Below are 25882 nucleotides of genomic sequence, written 5' to 3'. Positions count from 1 at the left end.
AATACACACATGCGTGTATACACACACGCATAAACACACTGTGTGATTGGCGTCTGGAAAACTGCCGCTCCCACTCCCAGTAGAAAAAGAATTCAGAAAGGCTGGATAGGAAAGTGTGCATGCTAGCCCCAGGGTTTTTCTCCAGCTTCGTGTCTTGCCGTTGTGATAATGTGGCGTTTTGTTGAAAGTCAGTGTTTTAATTAACTGAGCAGCAGTGTGCGGTGTGCAGTGGTGGAGGTAGCAGTGCGTCTCTGTTCCTCGGGCTAATCACATGCCTGGTGTACTGACAATCAAGCACTGGCAGGGTGTTACTAACTCGATCATTGCAATATTTCATAACACCGTGGTCACTCTTGTCTGCATGGGTGCCAGTAAGCACTGACATTTTTGGATAGGAAAATGACTGTCGACCCTGCTGTTTTCATCATGCAAAAGTAATAACAGCGCCTGTGTGTTCAAACGACTGTAAACAAGCAGCTTGGAAACCCTTGCATCATGTTGTATCCCCCGCAAAAACACACATGCAGTACATGCGCACATACAGCTGCCTGTTTTCTCAGATTGGTAGAAAGTTTTACTTACAGTAATAATGCTGCGCTAAAAGAATTGTGCTGATGCACAACTAAAGGGGAAATTTGCTGTCAGTGTTGCAGGTATATGCAATATTTCTTCATCTTAAGAAAAAATAACCCTCAGCTTCAGTTCCTTTTTTATTTCCCTACCTAATACACCATATCCCCTTTTTATCCCCTTTGAATGATTTGGCCTTTGCTTGCATGCTTTATCAAAGAGAAGATGATCAGGAAGTGTCTGTCTCTGGCAAAATGAGGCAGTGTGTGCATGTCACCCACCAGTGTTTCATCCATCAAGGTGTCAGATTAATGTACAAAGTGCCATCTCTCACTATCATCCCCTCTGAAAGCTCTGTGGAAATCCTAATAGGCAGATGAGATAAGAAAATGTGAGGTGCTGGATTCAGATTAGAACAAGATCTGCTCAGAATAGCTGGTGATTACCCTGTGGTTCAGGTTTATTTGTGTGTCAAATCCATCCCAGTTGTCCTGGAGCAGTAGGTATTTAAGTAAAACTAGCCTATATAGTATGCCTTTATATACCTGCTAAAACAGAAGCTATTTTTGGTGTGAATGGCGTGTAAGCTTGTAGGCTCAGTTTTGAGAGATCTTAAGTTTTTTTATGATAAGCTGCTGATTGCCTGTTGTCTCTGGATTCCACTCAGACCACTAATGAGGTGTACGAATTGTAGTAAAGTACTAATTCCCCTCAAACTGCTGGGATTAATTGGACCTACTAATGCTAAGAACCAATCCCAACAATAGACTTGTTTGTTTCCATGCCAGCAGGTAGCTGCATTCATCCCTGCTTCTTATCCCTGAAGATGGCCTTTCTCTTCCTCTCTGCAACCCCCGCGCCTTGTCTTCACATACACACATACACATACAAGGTGCAAGCTGCGTCTGAGCTCATGAGATAGCTACATGCAAAACTATTTTTCCTTTCCTGTGTTTGCCTTTCTTCTTTCTTCTGGCTTCCGCTCTGTTTTTCTTGTGGGTTTTTTTTTCCTTCTTCTGGAGCATCAATTAGGTTTCTCCTATATCACGACCTTAAGAAGGAAAGCTAAAAATACCCAGGAAGCCCCGGTTCTTTTCTGGCAGATCAGTTTGCTTCATCAATCAATACTTTACAAAAAAAAAATCCTTTAAAAAATGACTAAAAATCTCAAAGTAAAAAAAAAAAAAGATGTATTCTGCATATTCTGTAGTCTGCATATTTAAAATAGTTCTGTGTGTTTGCCAGGGCATTGGTTAGTTAAGGAGACCTGTGTTTTTTTGACTGGGCAGATGCTTGTGTATGTTTGCTTTCTTGTATAAACAGATTTGATAGATGCACCATAAAAATTGAGATGCTGTCTTCATTATCTGGTGTGTCTTGGATGGTAAAGACTCAAGCTGAGAAGGAGAATTTAAAAAGCCAGAGACTGTGGCTTGCCTTGCTCGGGGCTATTCCTGTACCAACAGTCACTACCATGATTTAAATATCAGGATGAATACCTCTGTTGTCCTGGATGAACTGTTAGCACATTTACTGGTGTGCAACCGTAATGGTGTATATACATGCACGTGTACCAGCGTGTTCGCTTCTGACAGTTATTATGTGTGTGTGTGTGTGTGTGTCTGTCTCCCACAGGGCCACTCATTTACACCGATCTCTTGTTCCTGTAAAAGTCATAGCATACCTACTGTCCCTGGCCCTCATTTGTACCATCCAGACTCTTTGATTGACGAATTGATCATTAGTGCAGACTCGTGAGTGTAGCAGGTGGCTGTTTGTGTGTGTGTGTGTGTGTGTGTGTGTGTGTGCGTGTGTGTGTGAGATTGGAGAGCCTTTTCTCTTGGGGAGTATCTGTAGCGACTGGAAGAGCTGGGGATATTAAACGCAGGGCAGAATGTGCCAGCAAAGCAAAGCAAACATTACACCCTAGAACAGAAGTATGACACACAGCCTACCCCACCCTACCCTACCCTACCCTACCCTGATCCCATCCTTAACACCTATTTTTCTATTTCAGGCTACACACACACACACACACACACACACACACACACACACACACACAGACATACACATACACACAGTGCTGTTACACTTAACTGCTGTTATATCTCATTTGCTCATTCCCTCACACTGTCTCACTGTCTCTCTGTAGCTGCCACGTTCTGTCCATCTGTTATGCTCCTTCTTTCCTCACGTCTATCTGCGGCGCCCTGCGTATTCCCACATGGCTTTGTTAACGCAGCTCTGTCACACACACCCCGACATGCTGCGTGCCGCCTCGGAGTGACAGATGCTGTTCACGAGGGTGTGTGTCTCACGTTCCCACCTGCTAGGCAACTTTTTATTTTGGCTAATCACTCCGCCGTAGCTAAAGAACCAAAGTTATCGAAGACTCCCCACATGCTCCATCAGGACTTACTGTAGAGCTCACGCATGACCACGGGAACATGCAGAGTATCTCCATGCTACAGTTGGCCTTGCAAATGTACAGACATTGGCATACGCCCACATAGAAACACAAACTTATTACTCTTGTTCTACTCCATTACTGAGTCTTTCTTTTACGAAAAAAAGACTCCCACACAATCTCACTTTTCTGTCTCAGTGGCACATTCATTTGGAACATTGTATGCTGGTTGCAATTTACATTCTGACGCATCAGCAGTGCTAGAATAGTCGTTTTTTGAAACAAGAGTCTAAAAGCCCAGCGACCAACACACTGCCTCCTCTGCAGCTGACTGCTTTTAACTCATGACGTGACTGACAACACAATGGAGATGCCAGTCAGCCAGTCAGTCAGCTCATTAGGTTTGATTGCTGACATGGTATTTCTCACTTGAATTTTCAGCTCCTCTGTTTTTGTTGGAAACCAGAGCTTTTTTGTTGCTACTTGGGCTTCTAGAGGATTAGTGTTTTTAATTATTTGTTTAGATTTTCATCTCCCTGCAAAAGATTCTTAGTCATCAGCTGTTATTTCTAAGTAGCAGCCAGAGTTTAGAAGATAGTACTTGGCGTGGGAAACTCTGATACTTTCAGGTAAGATTATTAACATGCTGACAGGATTGCAGGAGCTGAAGAGTATCATTAATTGCTTTAGGGTATGACTAAAACGCTGTCATTAATTTCTTATAAAATTGAAAAGCTTGGCTTCACATGCGAGCCTTGCAGCAAAGGCTATCATCGCTCCTCAGAAAGACCGTTGTCTTGTCCAGGGCTGACAGTAAGCTCATTGGATGTGAAAGAAAATGGGCAAACCTTTATTGGCACCTTCTCCCTAGAGCTGTGTAGCACAGAGCAAAGTGTCATTGTAGATGTGATGTATTTAAGTGTTCATCTAGTCTGGCAGTGTCCACAGGTGTGTTGGGTGTGTTTCCACAGGCGCCTCTGAGAGCACTCCTTGTACTCACTTTCAGAAAACACATAGCACACACTGCGAACCTCAAGGTGACGTGAGCTCATACACACATGCATGCACACACAAAGACTTTAAAGGAGTAGCTGGAACGTCATTGTGAAAAGAATTTAAGACTGTAATTAGTAGCTTAAATCCTTCTGTTCACCAAGGACCATAAATATAGTGGGATTTGTCTCGGTGGCACTCGTTCTGCAGGGATCAATTGCCAGCCTCCAGTTACACAGCACACAATGACATGCATAGTGAAAGCAAGGATGACAGGAATTCACTTACAGGATTGTGCACATATTAAAATATAGTGCCAAGATTCTGAAAATGCCACTTGGGTAAGTGGGTGATAGAATTTGAGGCATGATAATATGAGATGGTCTCTTCAAAAAACAACAGTATTTGTCAATTGAATCCATCTACTTAACATACTTACATATGATATCAAGGGGGAATGTAGGTGATAAACATAACTGTATATGCTGAAATACAGTAGGACATTTAGCAGCTAGCTATTCTTTTAATAAATCTGTGTGTATTAGGTCATTTTGGATAGTGTTGTAAATTTAAGAGCCGGACTACATTAATAAAACTTTGTGTAGTGGCCATTTTAAGAAATCTAAAGCAAAAGCTTAAAAGTGAACAGTTTAGTTTTGACTTCTATTTAATAAAACTTTCCAACTTTCTTCTACTTACACGTGCAAGAGGAAGGTTGAATGAGATTCTTGTTTCAAGTGTTGGATCACACCTCAGATCAATAAATTACAAGCTTAATGTTCTACATCCATTAACAATGTTATACAATATAATGCAGTGCTAGATCCTGTTACAGAATACAACAAGCTATCACGATTCCAATAAGGAACATATGGCACTAAACTATTTCACAAAAACACTCTAAAAGCCTTATTATGGCTCTATCTATCTTTCATAAATAACAATGAAACTATATTCTAGCATTTAAAGAAAGAATAATGGCTACATAAGTGCCAATATAACTGTAAATACAGTATTCAAATAAACCTAATGTATGAATATCAAAATGTGAAAACAAATTACCAAATACAAATGTATACCGTAAATGACATATTGTATTTTTATATTATTTTTGCATCATGTGTTTTAGTGCCTTGAATTGAAATAGTATTTAATTTGATGGATATGTCATGAATGGGAAAATTCAATTGCATACTTACTGTACTGTAATTGAATTTTTGGTGTGAACAAAAAGTGAAAGTGTGTATAAAACCTTTCATAAGATACCTGCATGACTTTTACTAATTGATTCATTTCATATAAGAGTTTTTTTTCCACTTTTGAAGGAAAAATGTGAGGAAAGCCTGGAGGAGCAGACAGACATTATGGGATAAATGTTTGTTTCTTGTTTAAATATCATGCACTTCACTTACTGTTCATTCTCTGTTCCCGTGCATAGTGCCTCTTATTGAATGTTATTCCATAAAACACTCTTTGGTTCAGTTCAATCCACATGATCAAGTGGATTTATTCTCCAGTGCACCCTTGTTTCTGATGGTTTACTGGGAGACCAAACAGTCTGTAAAATACACAACTGTCTAGACTCAGATGCACAGTAGCGGCATGTACACACTTCACAAATGAAAAGGATTGAAAAAAACATTGTGTAGAATTGTGAATGCAAATGTGTTTTGCCCCCAATTCTGACTCTTGAGGAGATAATGTCCTTTCTTTTAAAAAAAAAAAAGTTTCTCTTCCTGTTTTTATGTGGATGAATTTTCTGGCTGCCCTCTTATTTCTCAGCTGAGGTGTGGAGCTCAGGAGATAACAGAGAATATTACCTGGCACTAACTCTGCCATTGTTCCGCTGGACTAGCACCTTGTTACTCCCTCTGTTTCACATATTTTTAGAGATAATACAAGCTTATTCTATTGGAAAATTTGAGGTTATTAAACGGGGTTACTGCAGAGAGGGAGAAAGGTTATTGCAGAGAGAGTGAGAAAGAGAGCGTGGGAGCGTTGTCCCAAAGCTTTTTAGTTGCTCACCATGGATGTTTGGACAGAGAAGCACTTGTATGAGAGAGAAATAAATGAAGGGGATATTATGAATAAATTGCACAAAGAAAAATAATAAAGTAGAGCAGAACAGAGTGAGAGCAGTGAAGAGAGAGGAAAGTGAGTGTTTTAGCGGGTAAATAAGTGGATGGTCACAGCAGGTAAAGATTCAGTAGGGCCAGTGCTCCCACCACAGGCTGCATGGTGTATCGCTTTCATCAAAGCTTTACAGTTGTAGTTTATTTCCAACAGCCTGCTCACTCTCTTACATACTACATTAGAGTTTTGAACATGTGTGTTCTCATTACATCCTGCTGAAACATTATGTGCCTATACCGTTATTCACTTGTAGTATATACTGTTTTTGTGCAGTCACTCACACACACACACACACACACACACACACACACACACACAGAGATACACACAGAGAAGCTGGCATTTCAAGGCGTTCGCTCCTCTGTGAGGCAAGAAGCAGCGTGACAGACCCCAGCGTGCAGAATAAAGACTTATCATCCGCTGTCATTCTCTCCTTACAGACCAGGGGATTTTGCATGGGGCTCGCTGAACCTGGTTTGAGGTTGTTATTTATTTATTTCATCTGTTATCAAGGGCTTGGGAAGCATAACGTGCCTTTGGTGAGGAGGAGTACAATGTGCGACAAACCCCTCAGTGATGGATTTCTCTACTCAGATCCTGCACCGCTTTGATTTATGATATAATATAGAGTGATACGCCGCTCATTCTACACAATAGCGCCATGCCCCATACTGATGTAATTCCAGCTCACTGTCGCCTCTTAGCCTATCACAGCCTGCTGTGCTTGAAAAGGGGAGAACCCTCAAATGCACTTCAAGGGCAATCTGATTGAATTAACCAGCCATTAGATGTATGAGATGAGCTGTAATTGGAGGGGTATTTATCTATTCAGATGAATGAGTTTTGACCACAAGGTCATGATACTGCTGTGCTGTCCTCAGGACAACTTGTCTGAGTATATACCTGTTTGCATCTCACTCGGCTGTATTGTTTTAACCTATATTGAAGCGTAGATGCGTTGAAAAATAAATGTAGCTCCGTCTAGTGTTGGCACTAATGATGTTTTTTTATAGACCTGCTCAGCAGTGCTCATTCCTCTCCCTCTTGTCGCAGCCCTCGTTAATGACTGGAGAATAGGAATTAGAGGCAACAAATGAGCCGCAGTGTGTTCATGTCAGTCAGGTGCAATGGGAGCAGATGCTGGGAGCGTTTACACCTCCATGTCAACATGTTCTCTCCTTAATTCACTCGGTGTCTGGCTTTTCTCTTTGTCCTCCAGTCTTTTTCTACCCTTGAAACCTTCCTGTCTGTCTCTTGCTACATTTACATAATTTAATAAAAAATTAAATCTATAAATCTGACCTGTTTCCATCTTCCTGTCCATTTCCTGCAGGCCTGCCCCCGTTGTTCCCTCTGAGAGGAAGAGGAAGTGATGTCACGCCACCACCACCGCTTTGAGAGGGACTACCGGGGACCCTGGGAGCGGAGAGACATCCGTCCTTCTGGCCTCCACAATGGAGGAGCCAATCATAGCTGTGCCTCTACAGTTGTCAATGGCAACAACCGTCCGGGGCTCCTTCCCCTCCCCGTCATCCCCTCCCTCCTCCCCACCCCGGTTACAGTTGCCGTGACAACATCGAGCAGCGACATAGCGGTCAAGCGAGGCATCTCAACAGCAGGATCGGTCACTCCGGCGTCAGCCAAGGTAAGAGCCTCATCCTAATGGAGGACAGGACACCTGCTTCTCCCTGACATGTCTTAGAAACCTGTCGCTCTTTTCTCCTCCTCTGTCAAGTTTCTTTTTAGTCTTTGTTTCTCCCTGTGACAACTTTTTAATCTGTGATGACTCCCCAGCTGGACATAATCCTGCTTTCTCCATGCTTTTGAGGCTTTCCAACTTCCATCTCTCTCACTGTCTTCCAGTTCTGCTCTCACACTTTCTCCAAATGTTTCTGCACTGTCCAACTCCCTGGCATGCCTGTCTTCATGGTTCAACTCTCAGCTCTTCCAGCCTATCTACTCTCTCTCTCTCTCTCACTCTCTCTTTCTCCTGCACTTATCCCTCACTCCAGTTCTGCTGCTCTCTCTGTACTGTGACTGCCCAATGCCACATTCTTGCCAAACAATTTCCCTTCCATCTTCATTTTCTCTCTCTGCCAAATGGCAGGCTTGTCCTGCCTTTACCTCCTTGGTAATTTCCTTCTGTCATTATGTAAATGACCTCCGACAGCCGCTCAGATGGGTGCTACTGCTTTCAGAAGTAGTTGTAGTTGGTGCTTTTCTTAAATTGCAAACAAAAGGACCATATAATTATTTAACACAGAGTTCAGATTAAAGAAAAAACAACATATTTCTCTTGTGGCTGCACACTGCTCCTATTCTAACCTCTCATAGATTATCACCAGGCAATATAGTAACCATGCTATTTAATTATTATTATTCGGCACAGTCACTATGTAGTCAAAATAATAACAATAATAATAATTATGAAAATAATAACAAATGAATTCAAAATAGGTTGTTGAATTTTAATGAGGCCCCAAGTGAAGGAAATATAAGTGGTTACTAGACAGACATTCCTCGATCATATTTTAACATATTTTTGTTTATGTTTAGACCATACACAGAAAAGTTCTGATTGGAAATGCCATACAGTTTGTGTTTTCCGCCCCCTCGTCCAGGGTTTTGCTAGCTAGCTGGCTGTCAGCAGCGCGTGAAAAGAGGGGCCTTTACCAAAAAAGAGCTACACATTTCAGCCTCTCCCCTGCCTCTGCTTCCATGGATACTATTCATCTTATTTCAGCCTTTCCTCCTCAGTATCAGATCATTTGGGTTAATTTGAACTTCTGCAGATTCATCTGGGCTATATTTTTTTCTGCCTCTGGCACCTTGTCGGTCTCTTGCTCTCGGTGGGGCCTGCACACTAAGAGCAGAGGTAAACAATGCTCTGGTAATTTAGCCCGTAAGTGCACATCATTAGAAACCCTGCTGAATGCACTGACCACAGACACACTAAATCTGCTCTGGCACCGTGTCGGCCCCTCCTTTTGTGCAGCTGAATAATTACATACATCCCAACAAAGTCTTGCCAACTCCCACCGTGGCCATTGTCATCATTCAATGGCTGCCAGAGCAATTAGGTGCCTTGCCTTGTACGTGAGTGCACATTTGTTTAAAGGTACAGTATATGTGGGAATACGTGTGTGTGTGTGTGTGTGTGTGTGTATACACAGCAGATATTATGCAGAGCCTTCCCTAGATGCCACTATGTTAGCTTTATTCAGGGATTTACCTTTCTACTTGGTCTTGCCTTTGACAATCCTTTGTAAGACAGGCAATAGAGACCTGCAGCGTTTAAAAAGAGAAATATCCAGAGTCTTGGCTCTGCTTTAATTACAGCCTAGAAAAGATACAGAGGCCTTAGGAGCTGGCCAACACCATAGGAGCCTGTCTTTCTATCTTCTTCCTTGCTGTCTGCTGTCCTTACTTGCTCTCTCTCTCTTTCTGTCATCTTTGATCAAAGCTGTTGGGGGTCACAAAGAGTCTGATGGACAGATGCAGCTCTCTATCCTTGGTCCCTGTGTCTCCGCTCTTTCCATGGCTACACTAAAAAGCTGACAGGTTGTTATTGATCTCCACTGTTTGGAGACTCTCTCTTCATAAACACAACAGCCCAATTGGGGACACAGTCCAGCAGCAGGACATGTACCGACCGACCAACACCAACTGTTTTTGTGTGTGAGAGTGATACTCGAGCACATATTAATCTGTGTAAGAAAACCTTTACAAGTGTGTATAAGCAGAGAAATAATTCCTATTCATCTAAAATGGGACACAGAACAAGTATGTTGTTTGAGTGTTTGTTTCTGTGTGGTCTGTTTATACATTTTTGTGGTTTGCTTGAGCATTAGTGATGGAAAGTAGTTGTCTGGTTGGCATTATATTGATGCTGTGTGTGTGCATGCACATGTGCGTAGGTGTGAATATTTGAGGGTGTGTGTAGGACAAATGCTGAGAGTAGAAAAAAGTACCATCTGGTCACATTGTCCATCCTGATGTAAAGCTAACCACATGGAACGGTGGACTATAGTTAATTTAGAGCTACACTTTGTTATCCCCTGTCGGGCTATTAATTAATTTTTATGTATTTTTCTACAGTTGTCACGGATATATAGTCACTGCACACACTAAATCCATAATGTTAATAACCAGAACTATTTCTGTCTCCTGCTGATGTACAGGACATGAGCATGTCAGCAGAAAGTACTTACACTTTGTATCCCATTGTAGTTACTGTAATCCACAGCACATTTTCATCAGAATATCAGTTCCTCTCAACATTCAAATTACCAGGTGATGATTACATTTACTTCTTTCAAAGGAATTTTATTATAGCTTATTGGATTTGCAAAAATGCAGTCCGGCTTTAGCACCACAGCAACTCCGCAAGTTGAAGTTCCTCTTCACCATTATATTGTTTTTTCCCCATCATTGTGGCAGTGTGACTGAATATAAAACCAGTGTTACAAACTTGGAGTACTTTGTTTTTTTGTGTTAAAGTATTATTTGACTATAACTGCTGTAATCATATACCATTTTCTTACAAAAGCTACCTGTCTTGATTTCTCTCTGTCAGATTTTGCCTCCCTTGTAAGTATTACTGTGTCATGAATATGTCTCAAACTTTTCATTCTAGCACTGACTCGGAATACAAGCTGAAAAGGGTGTTACAAGACTGTGAATGTTAAAGGGAAAACGGTGCTGATGGGATTGTTTGGGATCACAGGGCTAAATGAAAAGAGTGATCCAGAAAATACACATGCATTTAAAAAAAATATATTCATCTCCTCTGAAAGGTTTTGTGAAAGATTTTGACTGTAAATTACATCTATGGTTGGTTAAATGTTTGCACATTGATGTTACAGTCTGTTATTGAGTGTTAGTAAGGATTTCATAGGGTTTAAACACAGGCCAAAGCTTTGGTTTTTATCTGCCTGCACATAATATTCCCCAGAAAGTGTTCTCCCACAGATAGCCCACTGAAACATGTGGATTTCCCTACATGGTTTAATCCCTTAACTTGATAGTTTAAATCCATCCTCTCTGGATGTTTATTAGAGCTGAGATTTTGTATTTCTTTTACCAACTCCTATTGAACACAAGTGCAGGAGCTATAGTGGATATTAGAATAATATACAATTATGTATTGATCCAAAGAGTGCCACAAAATGACTGTTCTTAGCATGAGGTCATAGCTCATAAGCCTTTGTTGATTCTCTATAATCTTCGCCATCTTATTTACTTCTCTGCTGCAGATTGAATTTGGTTTCTAACAAAGGAGTCTCAATGCAGCCAAATGAACTATACCTTCAGCTTTTAGCCATCCCATTAGTTCATTGTTTGTTGGAAACAAACTCTAAGTAGGGTGGTTAATTTTCAATAGTGGCTGTGTCATATGGCCAATAGTACTAAAACTGCAGTACTATATCCTATAAGGGGAGCCTGTAGATAAAGTCTAATAGAGAGATGACGCTTTCTGTGTTGTAGTATTTTAACAATATTGCAATTTTGGGTGGCTGAAAATATAAAATACATAATTAAAATCATGTGGATTTAATTGATTGTAAAATGATGATTTGTAGTACTCTGATCATAAGAGATTAGTTTTCAATTTTCCTTATGGTAGTGGCAAATTGTGTTGTTTCAAATCTCTCCTTGAGTTGTTTTTCATCGGTGTGGGCAGAACTAGAGCAGATGAGTAGTTCTGTTACGAAACAGTGGTAAACAGTGATGGAGTACTTTAATGTCATGTTATGATGAGCTGTCAGCGGTCCTTCTGGCCTCACATTGATGGTGTTGTTAGTAGTTGCTTGACATTGTAGTCATTTTTCCAAAGACCATTGTGTATTTGTAAATGTATGAATGACACATGCTGCTTGTGCTGACCTATATCAACTGCTGGCAAGAAAACAAAGTAGCATCCAAGCCAACAGCTTGGTAAACAACAAAGATGGGTATGTTTAGTATTTATCTATTTAGTTCTGTTTATTAAAGTATTATCACAGCCCCAGCTGCAATTCCTACCACAGTTTGATCCTCAGCTGATCGGATTCAATGTAATACCTGCTGCTGGCAGTCCATTAAGGTGTTTTTTCCCGGCAAGGCCAAATTAAGTGTTCTGTTCTGCTGAGCACGTCTCGACAGGAATGGCTATACATTCATTTCTTTTGATTGGCTTATTTGAAGGGATGATATCATCCCATGACAGATCTCACCACCTGGCAGAGATTCTTTAACCGTTAGGTGTAATGCATATATTGTATGTATATTGAGTGCACTGTATTTCCGTACTTGAAAAGGTCTGATTTGGAAGCTGGTTTATGTTTTGTTTTGTTTCTTTCACAAAAACGTTTCCTTCTATCTCAGGTAAATGTCATGAAACAAAAAAGAAATCCCAATTTCTAAGCATTGACAGCACCAATCAATAGAGCTTGTCTTGAAACAAAATCACACATTGTGTCTTGTTGGTCATTGATTTGAGCCAGGTCAGCTAGCCAATGGATTGAAGCAGACCCCATACTGTTCCCAACACAACATGGTATCCAGAGAACAGCAGGTGTCATGGCCTCACTCTGACACAATCAAAAAAGAGAGAAAACTCACAAAAAGCATGCCTCTCCTGACTGATTCTTTCTTTTCTACAACCAGTGGACATTTATTTCATTTTCCAGACACGTGGGTGACAAGGAGAACACATTATGATCGAATATATTCTGGTCAGCTTTGAAGTGTCCAACATTTTTAAGGCAACTGCAAAAAACAGTATGTTATGGCTATGCATTACCTTTGTAGTGCATTAGCAGTGGTTAAGCTTTTGTTCTTTTATCTTTTTTTATTCATCTTTTTATTTTTCTGGGGCTTTAAATCTGGATTAAGAAATCCTCTCCATTTGAACATCAGTCTTGTGTCAGGGAGCCCGGTAATGAATAGGCCAGACTGGAAAAAATCAGAAATCATCGAATCTTTGTTGAGGTTGAGGCTAAAAGGGGAACAAGTCTTTTGAAAACTAGGATAACCTTGTGACGAGTTGCTGTGAAATGTATTGAATATGAGATGATTAAAGTTTAAGAAGGTGCACACCAGGGGAGCTGGATGAGGGAGACAGAATGGAGACAGGAGGAAGGGAGGGAGGCGCGGTGTGGGGGAGCAGGTGAGAGCTGCTTTTGAATTAGCTTCACATAGGAAACTACAATTGTTCTATCAAATAGTGGAACTCTATCATCTAGATGAGATGAAACTTAACATGTCGAAAGCAGACAGACTCACGACGGGGTATTAAAGAAAAGCCTGCTTTCCTTATGAGGAAATCCGAGAACACTAAACATATCCAGAAGAAAAATGATTGCTTCACAGCTTGAAATAATGTGAGCCTTTTGTTACATTACACTGTTGGACATAAATTCATGACGCATCCTTTTTGATGATATAATTCACAGTATTTATAGTTTACCAGACATACTGATGTCAATGTATAACTGTTAAGAATAAAGGATATTGTGTTATACTTTTATTTGACATTTTAACTCAAATTAAAATCCAAAATATACACTTCTCCTAAATACCAAGTAGTACAGGCTTTCTGAGGTGCCTTTATCTTTCTCTGAGGAGCAGGAAAGTAAACAATCTTCACACACCGCTGCCTGGATTTGATTTATTAGCTTCTACTGTATGTGTTGCCATTCTATCACTGGCTGTATGCAATTTGCATTCACTGTGAAAATGTCACAAAATTCAGCTCTCAGAAGACTATTCTTCAAAAGTCGACCAAACTGATTGATGAGAAAAACCTTATTTCACCACCGCAGCTTTCATTTATTATCCATATGCCATCATGTAAAACCTGAAGGCTTTTTCATAGGTGAGTCAAATGTCTCTTTATCTGCCTATCAGTATTTGAACAGTTATGCAATTTTAAACATGTGGAGCCACAGGTCTGTTGCACATTTTGTTCTTTGTAAGTGGTTAAGTGATGCGTGTGTCTGAGTGTATTTTACGGCTAAAAGTCAGCTTGTCTGACACACTGCTGAGACAAACCTGTCAGCTCTTTTTGCCTTGTCCATCTGGTTGAAAATGTCACTTTGGATCAAGACAGCCCTCACTGGGTACGCAGAAAGCCGCCCTTAACTATTAGACATGTCACTGTTAAAAATGCCATTTTCTTTTTTCTTCTTCTGATTGGATTTTTCCTCCCTGGGAAAACAGGATTTGAATTCCTGGCACTATACAATAGGACTGGTGTTTCCAAGGAATACATTCATAGTTCCGCTTGTCTAATTAGCTGCGTACACCTGATTTTAATTGGTTTGACAGTTTATAAATCATCATTTTCCTACTCCATTGTTTTACTTTCCATTAATTACGCATTAATTCTTTCTGACCATCTTTTTTCCATAAACACAAACATGACGTTTGTGGACAAACAAATCCGCTGTCAGGCATCCGCAACATTAACATCATTAAGAAAGAGTGGACCTCAAGGGAGCAAAGCAGGGATTAAGCAGTGATTTTCCTTAAGAGGATATATGGAAACTTTTGAGTGTTAACGAGAGGCAGTGATTGTGTGTTTACCAGGAGCAGTTGCACCAGGGTCTGGAAGTCTTGGCACCATGTGGGGAGAATTAAAGCTTTCCACTCTGAATCAGACCAGGCAACGCTGCAGTGATTGCTAATCAAGGACAGAGATACAGAGCCAGACAGATAGAAATCCAAACATCTTGAAAGACAGACAGGCAGGCAGGCAGACAGACAGGCAGACAGAAAGACAGACACCTCAGTCATGAGGACTGCACACTGTCAAACTGTCAGTGGAAAGACACTGTAAAAAGGAACTGTCAGACTTCATCTTTTTGTTATCTGCATTTAAAATCGGATGGATGGAAAATGGGAGTTATGAATCTGATGACAGATTTATCAGAACTCTCACACCCTCATCACATAGTCAGGACATCATCATCTTGTACGGTGAACAGAAAATATTGACAGCATTCTTCTTGATTTGGAAAAAAAAAAATCCACATCAAAATAAATCTGGCAGATGTGGGACGATAACAATGCAACAGGTCAAAGAATAGGTGAAGGCAAGTGGCATCTTTGTCTGTCTTGTCAATCTCACTGTGACAGGATGTTCCACAGGTTTCATCCAATCCTTATCCTCTCGTGGGTCCTCCTGTGTCTGTATTCCTGTCTACAGGGCTAGGATCCCAGCTGACCTTTTGTACCAACAATGGAGCCACTGCAGTTATCCATCCAACAGCCTGTTTTTCCTGTCACAATTCTGCAAACCTGGCCAAGTCCTTGTTCTCCCTGCTTCTGCTTTCGATGCGTCTGCTTCGTCAGAGCTGGATTTCAATCCTCATTGACAAATAAACAACAGAAGCAGAGATTAGGTTTTTTTTCTCAAAAGCCATGGATATCCAAAGTAGGAGACCTTTATGGGTTCTGGCACTGCAGTATATTTTTGCTGGTCACAAAAGACGATGGATAGTGCTCTGGAAGGAAAAAAGAAGATGGTCCAGCAGGGTCTTGCTCTCCTCTTTGTCTGCTGTGTTTTGGGTGTGTGGGTGGGAATGGAAAGCAGCCTCCTCAACACACCGCCTGTCTTATGAGTCTGGCTCCAAACTGACGGCCTGATGGCTCAATCTAATAAGCAGTCATTGGATATCAGATTCAAATCTCTCTGCTTTGTGAAAGATGAGATGCAAGCCCCTTCTCTATTTATGTCACAATGACTATGCAATATGAGTGTGCGATATTGAAAGGGCTGAGGAGTATGTTGTCATCCAATACTGTGCATCTGCTCTCCCAGCAGCACACAGAGATTATTGTCTCGCTGGTCTTTGACTGAGCAGGAACTGGCTCATTGGGCGTCATAACACAAACAAAGGTGTGTTTGCAAAGTATAAATTCATCTCAGTGGCTCTTTCTCTACTGTGCTCAAAGATGGGTTGGGGAATTAGGAGCTTATTCTGTTCTCTGCAGTAGCTTGATTGATGAAAGTAACACAGTCATAGGAACCCCTTCCCCGCTTTATCACCCTTGCTTTTTATCTCCCTCCATCACACTTCCATTACTGTTTCTATCTAATTCTTCAGCCCATCTCTCTCCTTTCCCCTACTACCACCCCTCTAGCCACTTCAAACAACTTCTTGTCTTTGTTGAAGCATAGATCCTCATTCCTGCATCAGCGTTGCCTCCCTCTGAGTGCGCGTGTGTGAAATTGGATTGCTGATCCGTTGGCGCTGAGTGGCAGAGATGTAATATGGGATAGCGGCAACCGCATGCTCTGATGCCGGAGACAGCTGTTACAGGACACCAAGGGATCACAGATGACGCTTGACTCCTAGTACTCATCTCTTCAAGACTGGAAATGCTCTCAGCAAATCTCATGACAACATAAAGGAGAACACAACCAAACGACAAACAAACACACGGGACTGCGGTCAGGCCGAGTGCACTCTGTAGCATGTGTAGGTTGCTCGATTTGCTGTGGTTTCAAGAGGTCATTGTTGATCCCTGGGTAATTTGATGTGCCTGTCGTCTTAGATTTGCCATTATCATTTGTCACTCTTGCACCTCCTCCTAGCAGGGTAAGATGTTTGTGTCATAGGGAAAAGTGATACTTGACCCAAATTTTTCTTTGGCAAAACATGGTCAAATATCAAAAACTTGGAGTGAACTTATGTGACATGCTAGTTGCAAGTTAAAAACCAGGGCTTCAAGCCTACTGTGAATGTTTCGTTTTCAATGTCACCATCAGATTGTTCAAGCATGCCCACTGATGTCCATCTATTGGTAGCCTTTGTTGCTAAGGTTGTTCCATGAGTAGTTAGTTTGTCTATTCACATATTTTGGATCAAATTCAGTCTTAAGTACGTACAGATGTAATTTAGAAGTTTCCATTTTGAGTGAAGAACAAGAAAAAGAAGTGAAATCCTACTACTGAAATTTGTTGATGGCTCCTCCAGAGCCACCAAAGTCTGCCAAGAGAAAGCTTCCTATAGCCAGCCAATCAAAACAAAGTGGGCTCATCAGAAAAGAGGGCCTTTAAGAGTCAGGAGCTAAAACGGCCCATTTCAGACCAAGGCTGAACTGAAGGCTCCATAAAGAGGCATTATAAGATAAAAATAATCATTTTTAACTGTAAATCATGCAAAGATATTCCAGTGGTAACCCATAATATAAATTTATATCTGGAAATGTGCATGATACATCCCCTTTAAAGGTTTGTAGCCTAAAATATCATTTATTTTTTTATGTCAGTATTTTTTTTTAATGTCAGTTATTTTAGTCCCCAATTTTTAGAGGTTTACCTATGGAATCTGTATTTAAAGATAAGTGCAATGAAGTTGTGTGCTAATGTGCTAATATTGGGGAACATATTGATATACCATGGCTAGCTTGGTCTATCAAAAGTATTTGCTCCACATTTTAGAGGCTACTTTTTTTTTGTTTTTACTAAGCATCATTTTAGTGAACCCAAAGGACACTTTGCTCTCTAGTTCAAGGCTGCCATTTATTCATCTATGTAATTGAGCGCATCATTAAATGAGTGAATTAGATCCCTAGTCTTTCAAAGACCCACACTTAGCATCCATATTCTCCTTCAAGTGTTATGTGAACCTCCTGCTGAGCCTAGCTGATTGTATGTCATTTGGTTTTCATAAGGAGGGGCAAAAAAAAACTCCTAGCCTCTTTCCCGTTCCTCCATACCCATCCCCCCCATCCCTTTGTCTGTCCAGCTTTACAATCGGAGAATAAAGAGCTGTGGCATTTAAAAAGGTCCACATGCGGAGGGGGAGTGCTGCCACCTTAAGGTTAACTCCATACGTAAGGTGATGGTGAATGCTGGCTTTTAAAGCATCAGTCATGTCATGTGGAATATCAGATGTCAGTGAGGAGACAGTCGGACTAGTGTTTTAAGATGCAGAGGAAAACAATACATCACTCTCCAGCGTGTCTAGCACTTCTTTCAGGTTTGTCTCACACCTGTGGTATTGAGGTCTGCGGGTGCTCTCAGTATCATTTACTTGCAGCAAAGACACCAGAGGATTTTTTTCATGTTTGGCTTGTGAGCTGCCCAGGCTACATTTTTGCAAATGAATATGGCTACAAAAAGAGTAGTAATGGACAAATGCCCTCAGATGCTGCCTTGGGCAGAATCTTGACTCCTGGTAAAACTAAGACATTTACTCTTTCATTCTCACTTGAAAAAGGTAGACTAAAAGTGCCTGCACCTTGTCTGACTGTGAATAGACATTGACAGCCTTCACTTTGAAATTTCTTTGGTTGACTTGGTAAGGTTTTCAGTTGGATGCACAAATGAGACAATAAACAAGGCTTAAGAGAGGCTTCTTGAAAGTACTTGGAAACAAAATCATTAACCAATTGACTTTGCCCCCCCCCCCTCCCAGCTGATATCTGGGAACGATCCTGGCTGTATTTTGTTTAGCTTTAGTGTCTCCACTGAAGAACACAGAACCTGAAGTATGGAGGTGGTGGACCAGGAGAAGGTATTTGGCTTTTATAAACCAACCAGATATCCGTAAGGTGGCAGATTGTGTAGTGTTTACAATGCACAGATACAATGCATTTTCAGGCATTCCACCACTTTCTTCCAGACTGAAATGGTATTAAAATCTGGTACAGACATTCATGGTTCCCAGAGGACGAATCCTAATGACTTTGGTGATTCCCTGACTTTTCCTCTAGTGCCATTCTAGGGTCATTTGTGGTTCAGACTGAAATGTCTCCAAGCATTGGATTAATTGCAATCAAATTTGATACAGAAATGAATGTTCGCCTCAGGGTGAATTATAATCAGTTTGGTGATCCCCTAAATTTTCATCTAATGTCATCACTAGATCAAAGTTTTAATTTATCCAATATTTTTGGTTTATTACCAGAAATGTGCAAATCAAATGACATCCACTGTAGGCACTGGAATGATGGATTTTGCACCATACAGTAACTTGAACCATAGAAAAGGTAAAGCACAGTCAAATTTACATAAGATATCATACAGTGCTCAGTAAACTGATTGTCCATCTTCCTGCAAAATTATCCTATTTAGGCTGTCACAAAAATGACTGAGAAGGTTACACAAAGCTTGAAGTAAGGTTTTTTTTAATTTAACAAGGTCCTCATTATAGAAGACCCTTTTCTTAGACCCAAAACAACGTTTTATCTGTCTCTCATTATTCTTCCCTTTCTCTCTGTCCATTATTTTACATTGTCGGTCCCTGGTATTGTGGTCCAGTTGCAGTGGGACTGCCCTGTGCACTGTGCTCAGGGGATCCTCAGCCAGCCATTTAAATAATACACATATAAATAATAGATATATTTTAAATGCAAATTCTAAGAGGGACTTTGGGGGTGACTCAATCATGCAGCATTTGTGGTTTGACCTTAACTCAGGCTAACAAATTACTGGGAGCTCGGCGTTTCTCATTAGGAGCTCCACGCATCATCACACTGCCAAGTACTTCTCTGCCATCACCATAACCACAACCACTGTACACACATGTAAATGTTTTCTTTTTTTACACAGTTTAGTAGTTGTGAACTTCTTGATTTATTTTTTTAAAGCACTGTTCCCATACAGTTTTAAGTATTTAATGACATGCATAGTTTAGAGTAACACTAACTATATATATATATATATATATATATATATATATATATATATATATATATATATATATATATGTGTGTATATATATATACACACATATATCCCTCTGAAGTATAATGGAGAGGAAATATAAATCAGCAGAAATTGGAAATTATGAACTACAGTGCCCATGATACTATATTAGTACTCTACTAAGTACTAACTTTAACAGTAATTGAGTAAATGTACTTATTGCTTTTCATTACTCAAATTTTGAGGGGAAATGCAGCAACTTGATGCTACATGAACCTGTTAGTCTGTATGATATAGTAACAGTTTACAGTTAACATAAAATTTCCAGTATAATATTGGTCATCCATCATCTATGTGTAATGGCTTATCCTGTTGAATTTTGCGGGGGGTTGGTTGCATGCTATCTCAGCATGCACTGTTTGAAGAGTAGAGTAAACCCTGGACAGGTTGCTCGCCGATGCCTGGCCTAACACCCACAGAGACCCCCAACATGCATGTCTGGATTTTCACACAGACACAGGTTCAAACTGAAGACTCTCTCGCTGTGAGGCAGAAGTGCTAACCGCTGAGACACCATTTATGAAGATGAAAAATACCTTGAAAAATAGCAGAGCATGTGAAAACTATTGAGACAATAAATCTGAACTGTGTACCATCTTGGGGACATTAACTGCATCTTGTACACTAATTCTAAGATGTGTTTCCATAAAAGACAACAAAATATTTCAGGATAGCAAATATCCTACCCCACTTAATAATTATTGTGCTATAAAGATAGGTAGTATGAATTATGTTATTATAAAGTTGTGCCTTGCTGATTGATTTAAGATTATGTCAAATAACTCTTGGCTGCTTCAGCATCGATTTGCCAATCCCATTAAGCAACAATTGCTCCTCTAGTGCACTGAGTGTGGTCTCCACATTCTTTGCTGGTAAAATCAACAACTGGCCATCTAAGTTACCTTCAGCTCTAAGTCCTTCCTAATCCCTGACACATGCTTTGGGTGTCTTTGCAGCCACAAATACATGGAACAACAAAGGCCACACAATTTGTATTCCTCTGTAATGTTGCTCTAATAACAGCACAGCCAACTATATTGCAACCGTAATCAGATTAGATACTTATGGGAAATAACAGCTGATAATGTTTGAAGAGGAGGATAATATCCCTATTCAAATTAGTCTGCAAATTGGAATGGAATAAATTGTCTGTTCAACATAATACTTTACTAAGTCTAGAGGCAAAGCAATCCAAAAGTAATTGAAAGCAATTAGATTATGATTACAAAATTTGATTAATCTGTTGGATTATACCATTGGTTGACAATTTTGAGTAGGTAATCTGTAACAGATCACTAGTATGTAACAGAATACATTATTCAAATAAGCCTCTCTACAGGTAACAGAATGTGGCATGAGCATAAGTAATATTGCTCAGTACAGGATGAAGTCCTGTTCTCTGAACTAAAAGCAACACTTAAAAATAATATTAATTAAATTGTTGTTTTCCGCCTTCAGTTTTGCTTTAAACTTGGTTAGCAGTGACATCAGCTGTAAAGCTATTTTCAACAAACCGGAGAAGTAAACTAATTCCACAATAATCAATCATTGTCAGTGTGACACCTTTATTAAATTAGGTAATTACTTTATAATTGCTTGGTACTGAAGTGGAGCACTTCTTTACATACTGGGGTGATTATTCCTTAAATTGCTGCACAGGTGTGTAAGCAACTTTGTGTGTCCTGACTCTCACCATCACAAGATCAGTATAGGGCATTTCTTCTGTTGTTTGTTAAAGATGTACTGTCAGTGTAGGACTGTCATCTCAGCGCCAGTGGACTTGGTGTTCTGATTCACTGTTGTTCTCCGCCAGCCATGCCAGGAGGTACTGTCTGTCATTGCCTGTCATTTAGAAAGACAGAGAACGTGTGCGTGTGTATCGTGACTTGACACAAATGAAAATGTAAGGTATGATTGTTCTATCACTGCTTTCTCCACGCTTCCATTATGATATCCCCTGTTCATTTGATCCATTACTGGTGCTATTACTGTGAGCTAGTGCCAGCCCAGTTTGAGTCATATTTCCATTTTGCTCAAAACAAAAAAAACAAAAAAAGAGCCTCTGTCTCACGACGCTACCTCTGCTTGTTTGTTGAGATTGTTTTTGCTGTCGTTGGAAATTCTCCAGCTGCCAGCTCAATTACGATGCTGAGTTCGGGGGACTGTTTGCGCAGTCCTGCCATATCTTGAGTCGTTCCTGATGACACTGTGGTGTATGTCAGGACAGCGTATAAGGAGAACACTTTCAAGGTCAGATTGAAATTGGAACCATTTCATCATGAGGCATTATGGGAAGTGCTGTGCATCTGAGGGGGCAATAAATATTGTCAAATTCGAGCCAAGCACAGTCAGTATACAGCGCTTGCCTGTGTTATTTTTAGGGCCGGGATTTATCATGGACTTGTTCCTTTTTGCAGTGCTGTTTAAATGTTAACTTTTGCAGATCTGTGGTCAACCTTCTAGCGATGTCATGATTTGATCTTTTCTTTTCTTCTCTTAATGCCAGCATGAGTCTGAACACAAACTTGGTGGTGAAGCTCACAACTATCACAAGAAGAATAAAGGAAAAAGGTCATTAGCATAACATTTCATTTCAGTAAAAGGGAACTTTTTAACAGGATGTGTCAGCAATTGAAATGCAAATAATTTATGTTGCTCAAATGAAGAATGTGGCTCCTGGCAGGTGTGTTAATCTGCTGCGGCTGCTAGAAAATGGCCACCACTGACCAGCACACTAAATGACTTTGCTAGGATACTAGGAGCGGCTGGGAAATGAAGAGAATATTGAATGCATTCTTTATCTGACATCTCATGTCCTTCATTAACACACACAAAAAAAAAATCCTCAAACTATTAGACCTAGCATGTCATGATCCAGTTTGACTCACAGATTTGACAAGCAGCAGATGTTAATATCTCTGCTCGAAAGGGCATTCTCAGTTTGACACAATCAAGGACTTGTATTGTTCACTCGCTGGGAAAAATCTTAATTATGTTTCAACAAGCAAACTGTGTCAGGTACCACTTGAACAGAGAGTTTTACCAAGGGCACAAAAAGATGAGAGAATATTGTACTTTTTAGTAAAGTGTTTGTGCACGTTCAGTTGGCCATGAAAAGTCTTTGCCAGTATTTCCTAATTCTTTATTGAAGGACAGTCAAGGCTGCATCACATTAAATCACAGAAACTCCAGAACAATCAAATTCAAAATGGACTGAAAATTTATCTTGGGCTTTGTGAAGCCATAATAATAATAATAGAACTGATTGAAAATGAGGATGATTGTCTTCTTACTTAAAATTGTGTCTGCCAAGTTGGGAACGAAACATTTTCTGCAGAGCAACGTAGGGTGTTGTGTGTGTGTGTGTGTGTGTGTGTTTGTGTTCTGGTTTTTTGTTTTTTTTTTACTTGCAGAAGAATAAAAGCAGAGTGAACATGTGGGTGTGTCTGTTTCCTGGCAGAATGATTACTGTACCTTGACAAGGTTAAAAATGAATAAGTGCAGCTGAATAAATCGTCTGCAATTCATTGGATGACAGCTACTGATTTGAACCGTGATGCCTACACAATATAAGCTTGACGGAAATAGAAGCAGAACATCCAAGACCAGCAAGGTCGCCGCTTTGAATTCCTTTGCCTTCGTGATTGTATATTCTTATATCAGATTGTTTCAAAAGAATAAGTTTAGTATGAAAGTAAATCATGATTCCCACACATAAAAAGGAAAACAGAAATACTGCAGACTGAATAGTGAATGCCTTGATCCATATTCGATACATACAGTCAGTCTGACTAATACAGCAAGTATGCTCTGATAATTGGCACTGGACTTTCATGAATCTATTGGCCAACCTGCTTCAAGGGTGAGTATTGAAACTATGTTTTCACACACAAAAAGTAAAAAACATTTTTCATGCTTGTACACACACAATGGTGATGTGATGCTCTGAATCTTTGGAGCTCTGAAATTCTGACATTTTTAACCTAGTGTTTGTGTATAAATTACTGAACAATACATACCATGCATTTCAGATCTTGAAGGAAATAAAAATTCAATTCATATGTAGTCATGGGAAACACATCTTCGCTGAAGGTCATAAACTAGATCAAATGTTTCTGAAAGTAGATTTATATACACCAACAGAGCATCAGCATATGATGACCACTATGAATTATTTTAAAGAAAATCAAGTTTTGCTTCTTGTCAAATATTTTTGGCAAGTCAAGTAACGTTTTTTCTCTCCTTTTTTTTTCTTCTTCTTCTGTTGCTGAAGATGAAAGATGATTTTATGGGTCATGGGCATGGGCAGTGGTGTGCACAGGGAGGGGGCAGGGGGGCAGTCACCCCCCCTCATGGCCCAGATTGTTGAAAAAACGCGTGCTAAAGTGCCCGTTTGGGAGCCAAAACGCGTGCTAAAGTGCCCGTTTGGGAGTTAAAACGCGTGCTAAAGTGCCCGTTTGGGAGTTAAAACGCGTGCTAAAGTGCCCTCCTGGTTGGCAAAACACACTAAACTGCCCTCTTGGCTGGTTAAAACATGATAAACTGCCCTCATGGGTGGCAAAAACGCGTGCTAAAACACACTAAACTCCAGAAGACTATTAGGACCAAGAAATACTATGAAACATTACTGTTGCAATGACTTTTAAGTTGGGCCCTTTTTTGATCTATATTTGAGCCAGAATTATATCTCACGGAACCAGTTTGGATTATCTGGTGTTAACATGATGTTAAAATGCACTAGAATACAAGAAGTGGCATCTACTTAATTGAAAATGTTCTGGGGGAGGACCCACCGGACCCCATAGGGATTTATTTCCTTCATACATCCATGTCTCTGTGTGTTCTTCACAGTCCAACGTTGAATATACACAGTTGTCGTGGATGCTGATCCTAACTACAACTAACTTGAGTAGTCTGTGTAGTCTGTTTTAAGGCTATATAATGTGCCATTTGTATAACATATAAACATATCTAAAGTGCCCTTGAAAACACGCGGAACTTCGTGAACTCTTCAGTGGCGAGAATGCGCTTTTTTTTTTCTTTTTGCCCTTGCCCTTCAAAAAGTTTGTGCACGCCACTGGGCATGGGTGATAGTGCATCCTACAAAAATTCAAAGTTAAAGTCATCTCTACTTTAAATTTCACATAGATGAAGAAAATCTTGCCCAGACTGACAAAAAAGCCTCTTGGAGCCATACCCTAAGCCTAACAGGAAGACAGCCATTTTAAATTTACTATGAATTTTTTGTGTTGTTTTTGTCATTTTCAGGCATTGTACTTTAAGAGAATATTTGTTTGTTAACTATTGATATACCTGTTTTGTATTTTACACAAGATTGAGATTGATTTAATAATAATTTCCACATGAAAAGAGAATTCTGAGATAAGATAAGAAAACATTTTTGAATGGCTGAAACCTGTTTATTTTGGTAAAAGCCTTTGTCAGGGTTAAAGAGTGAAATGCAAATGCATACATTCAAATAGCATTGTTTATATTGAGTTTAACTTTTTAAATCCTGTTTTACTTTTTTACTTTACTGTCTATGAAGCATTGATGAACTTTTTGGACTGAAAGCTGACATTTTGAAATGAATTGTGTTACAGTAGGTCTGTCCATCTGCTCTCTAGGTGTTGTTTGGATTATTTTCACACTGAATATCTATCATTTTCAGATGATGTGTACCCCATCTCTTTGCTGAACTGAATAGCATTATGTTCCTCTACTGTGTCCAGTGTTCCTTATTTTATATTAAGGTGCCCCTCAAAGATCAAGGTTGAGCTATCGTTACCAAGTGAAAGGCATGTTTTCCCTTTCTGTTGAAGGCCCCTGCTTAAAATTTATTGTGGTCAAAGAAAAAGAAAACATTAATATTTATCAGATGGGAACACAAGGAGAAGAAATGTAATAGTTGTTCTAATTCAAATCCTTTAAATTTGTATTGAGCGAGGTAAGGATGTGACCAGAAATCTCTTGGTGTGTGACCTGCATATTTTTCTGGTAAATGAGACATGTTAAATGATGTGCCAGAGGGAAAATGGGTCTTTTCAAGCAGCACACACTGTTCCGATCATCAC

General features: G+C 40.0%; 1 protein-coding gene across 2 annotated transcripts in view; it reads left to right on the top strand.

Moving 5' to 3' along the window:
- LOC128376772 (kelch-like protein 29) overlaps nt 1–25882 on the top strand; it is a 211363-nt gene that overhangs the window by 73575 nt on the left and 111906 nt on the right. For both annotated transcript variants that reach the window (XM_053336620.1, XM_053336621.1), the window contains exon 3: nt 7440–7751. In XM_053336620.1, coding sequence (XP_053192595.1) covers nt 7479–7751 — 273 coding nt within the window. In that variant the 5' untranslated portion in view covers nt 7440–7478. The remainder of the gene's footprint in view (nt 1–7439; nt 7752–25882) is intronic.

The sequence above is a fragment of the Scomber japonicus genome, chromosome 17 (assembly GCF_027409825.1).
Source record: "Scomber japonicus isolate fScoJap1 chromosome 17, fScoJap1.pri, whole genome shotgun sequence".
Classification (NCBI taxonomy): domain Eukaryota; kingdom Metazoa; phylum Chordata; class Actinopteri; order Scombriformes; family Scombridae; genus Scomber; species Scomber japonicus.
The sequence above is the reverse complement of the archived record's forward strand: the minus strand, read 5'-3'. Positions and strand labels throughout refer to the sequence as shown.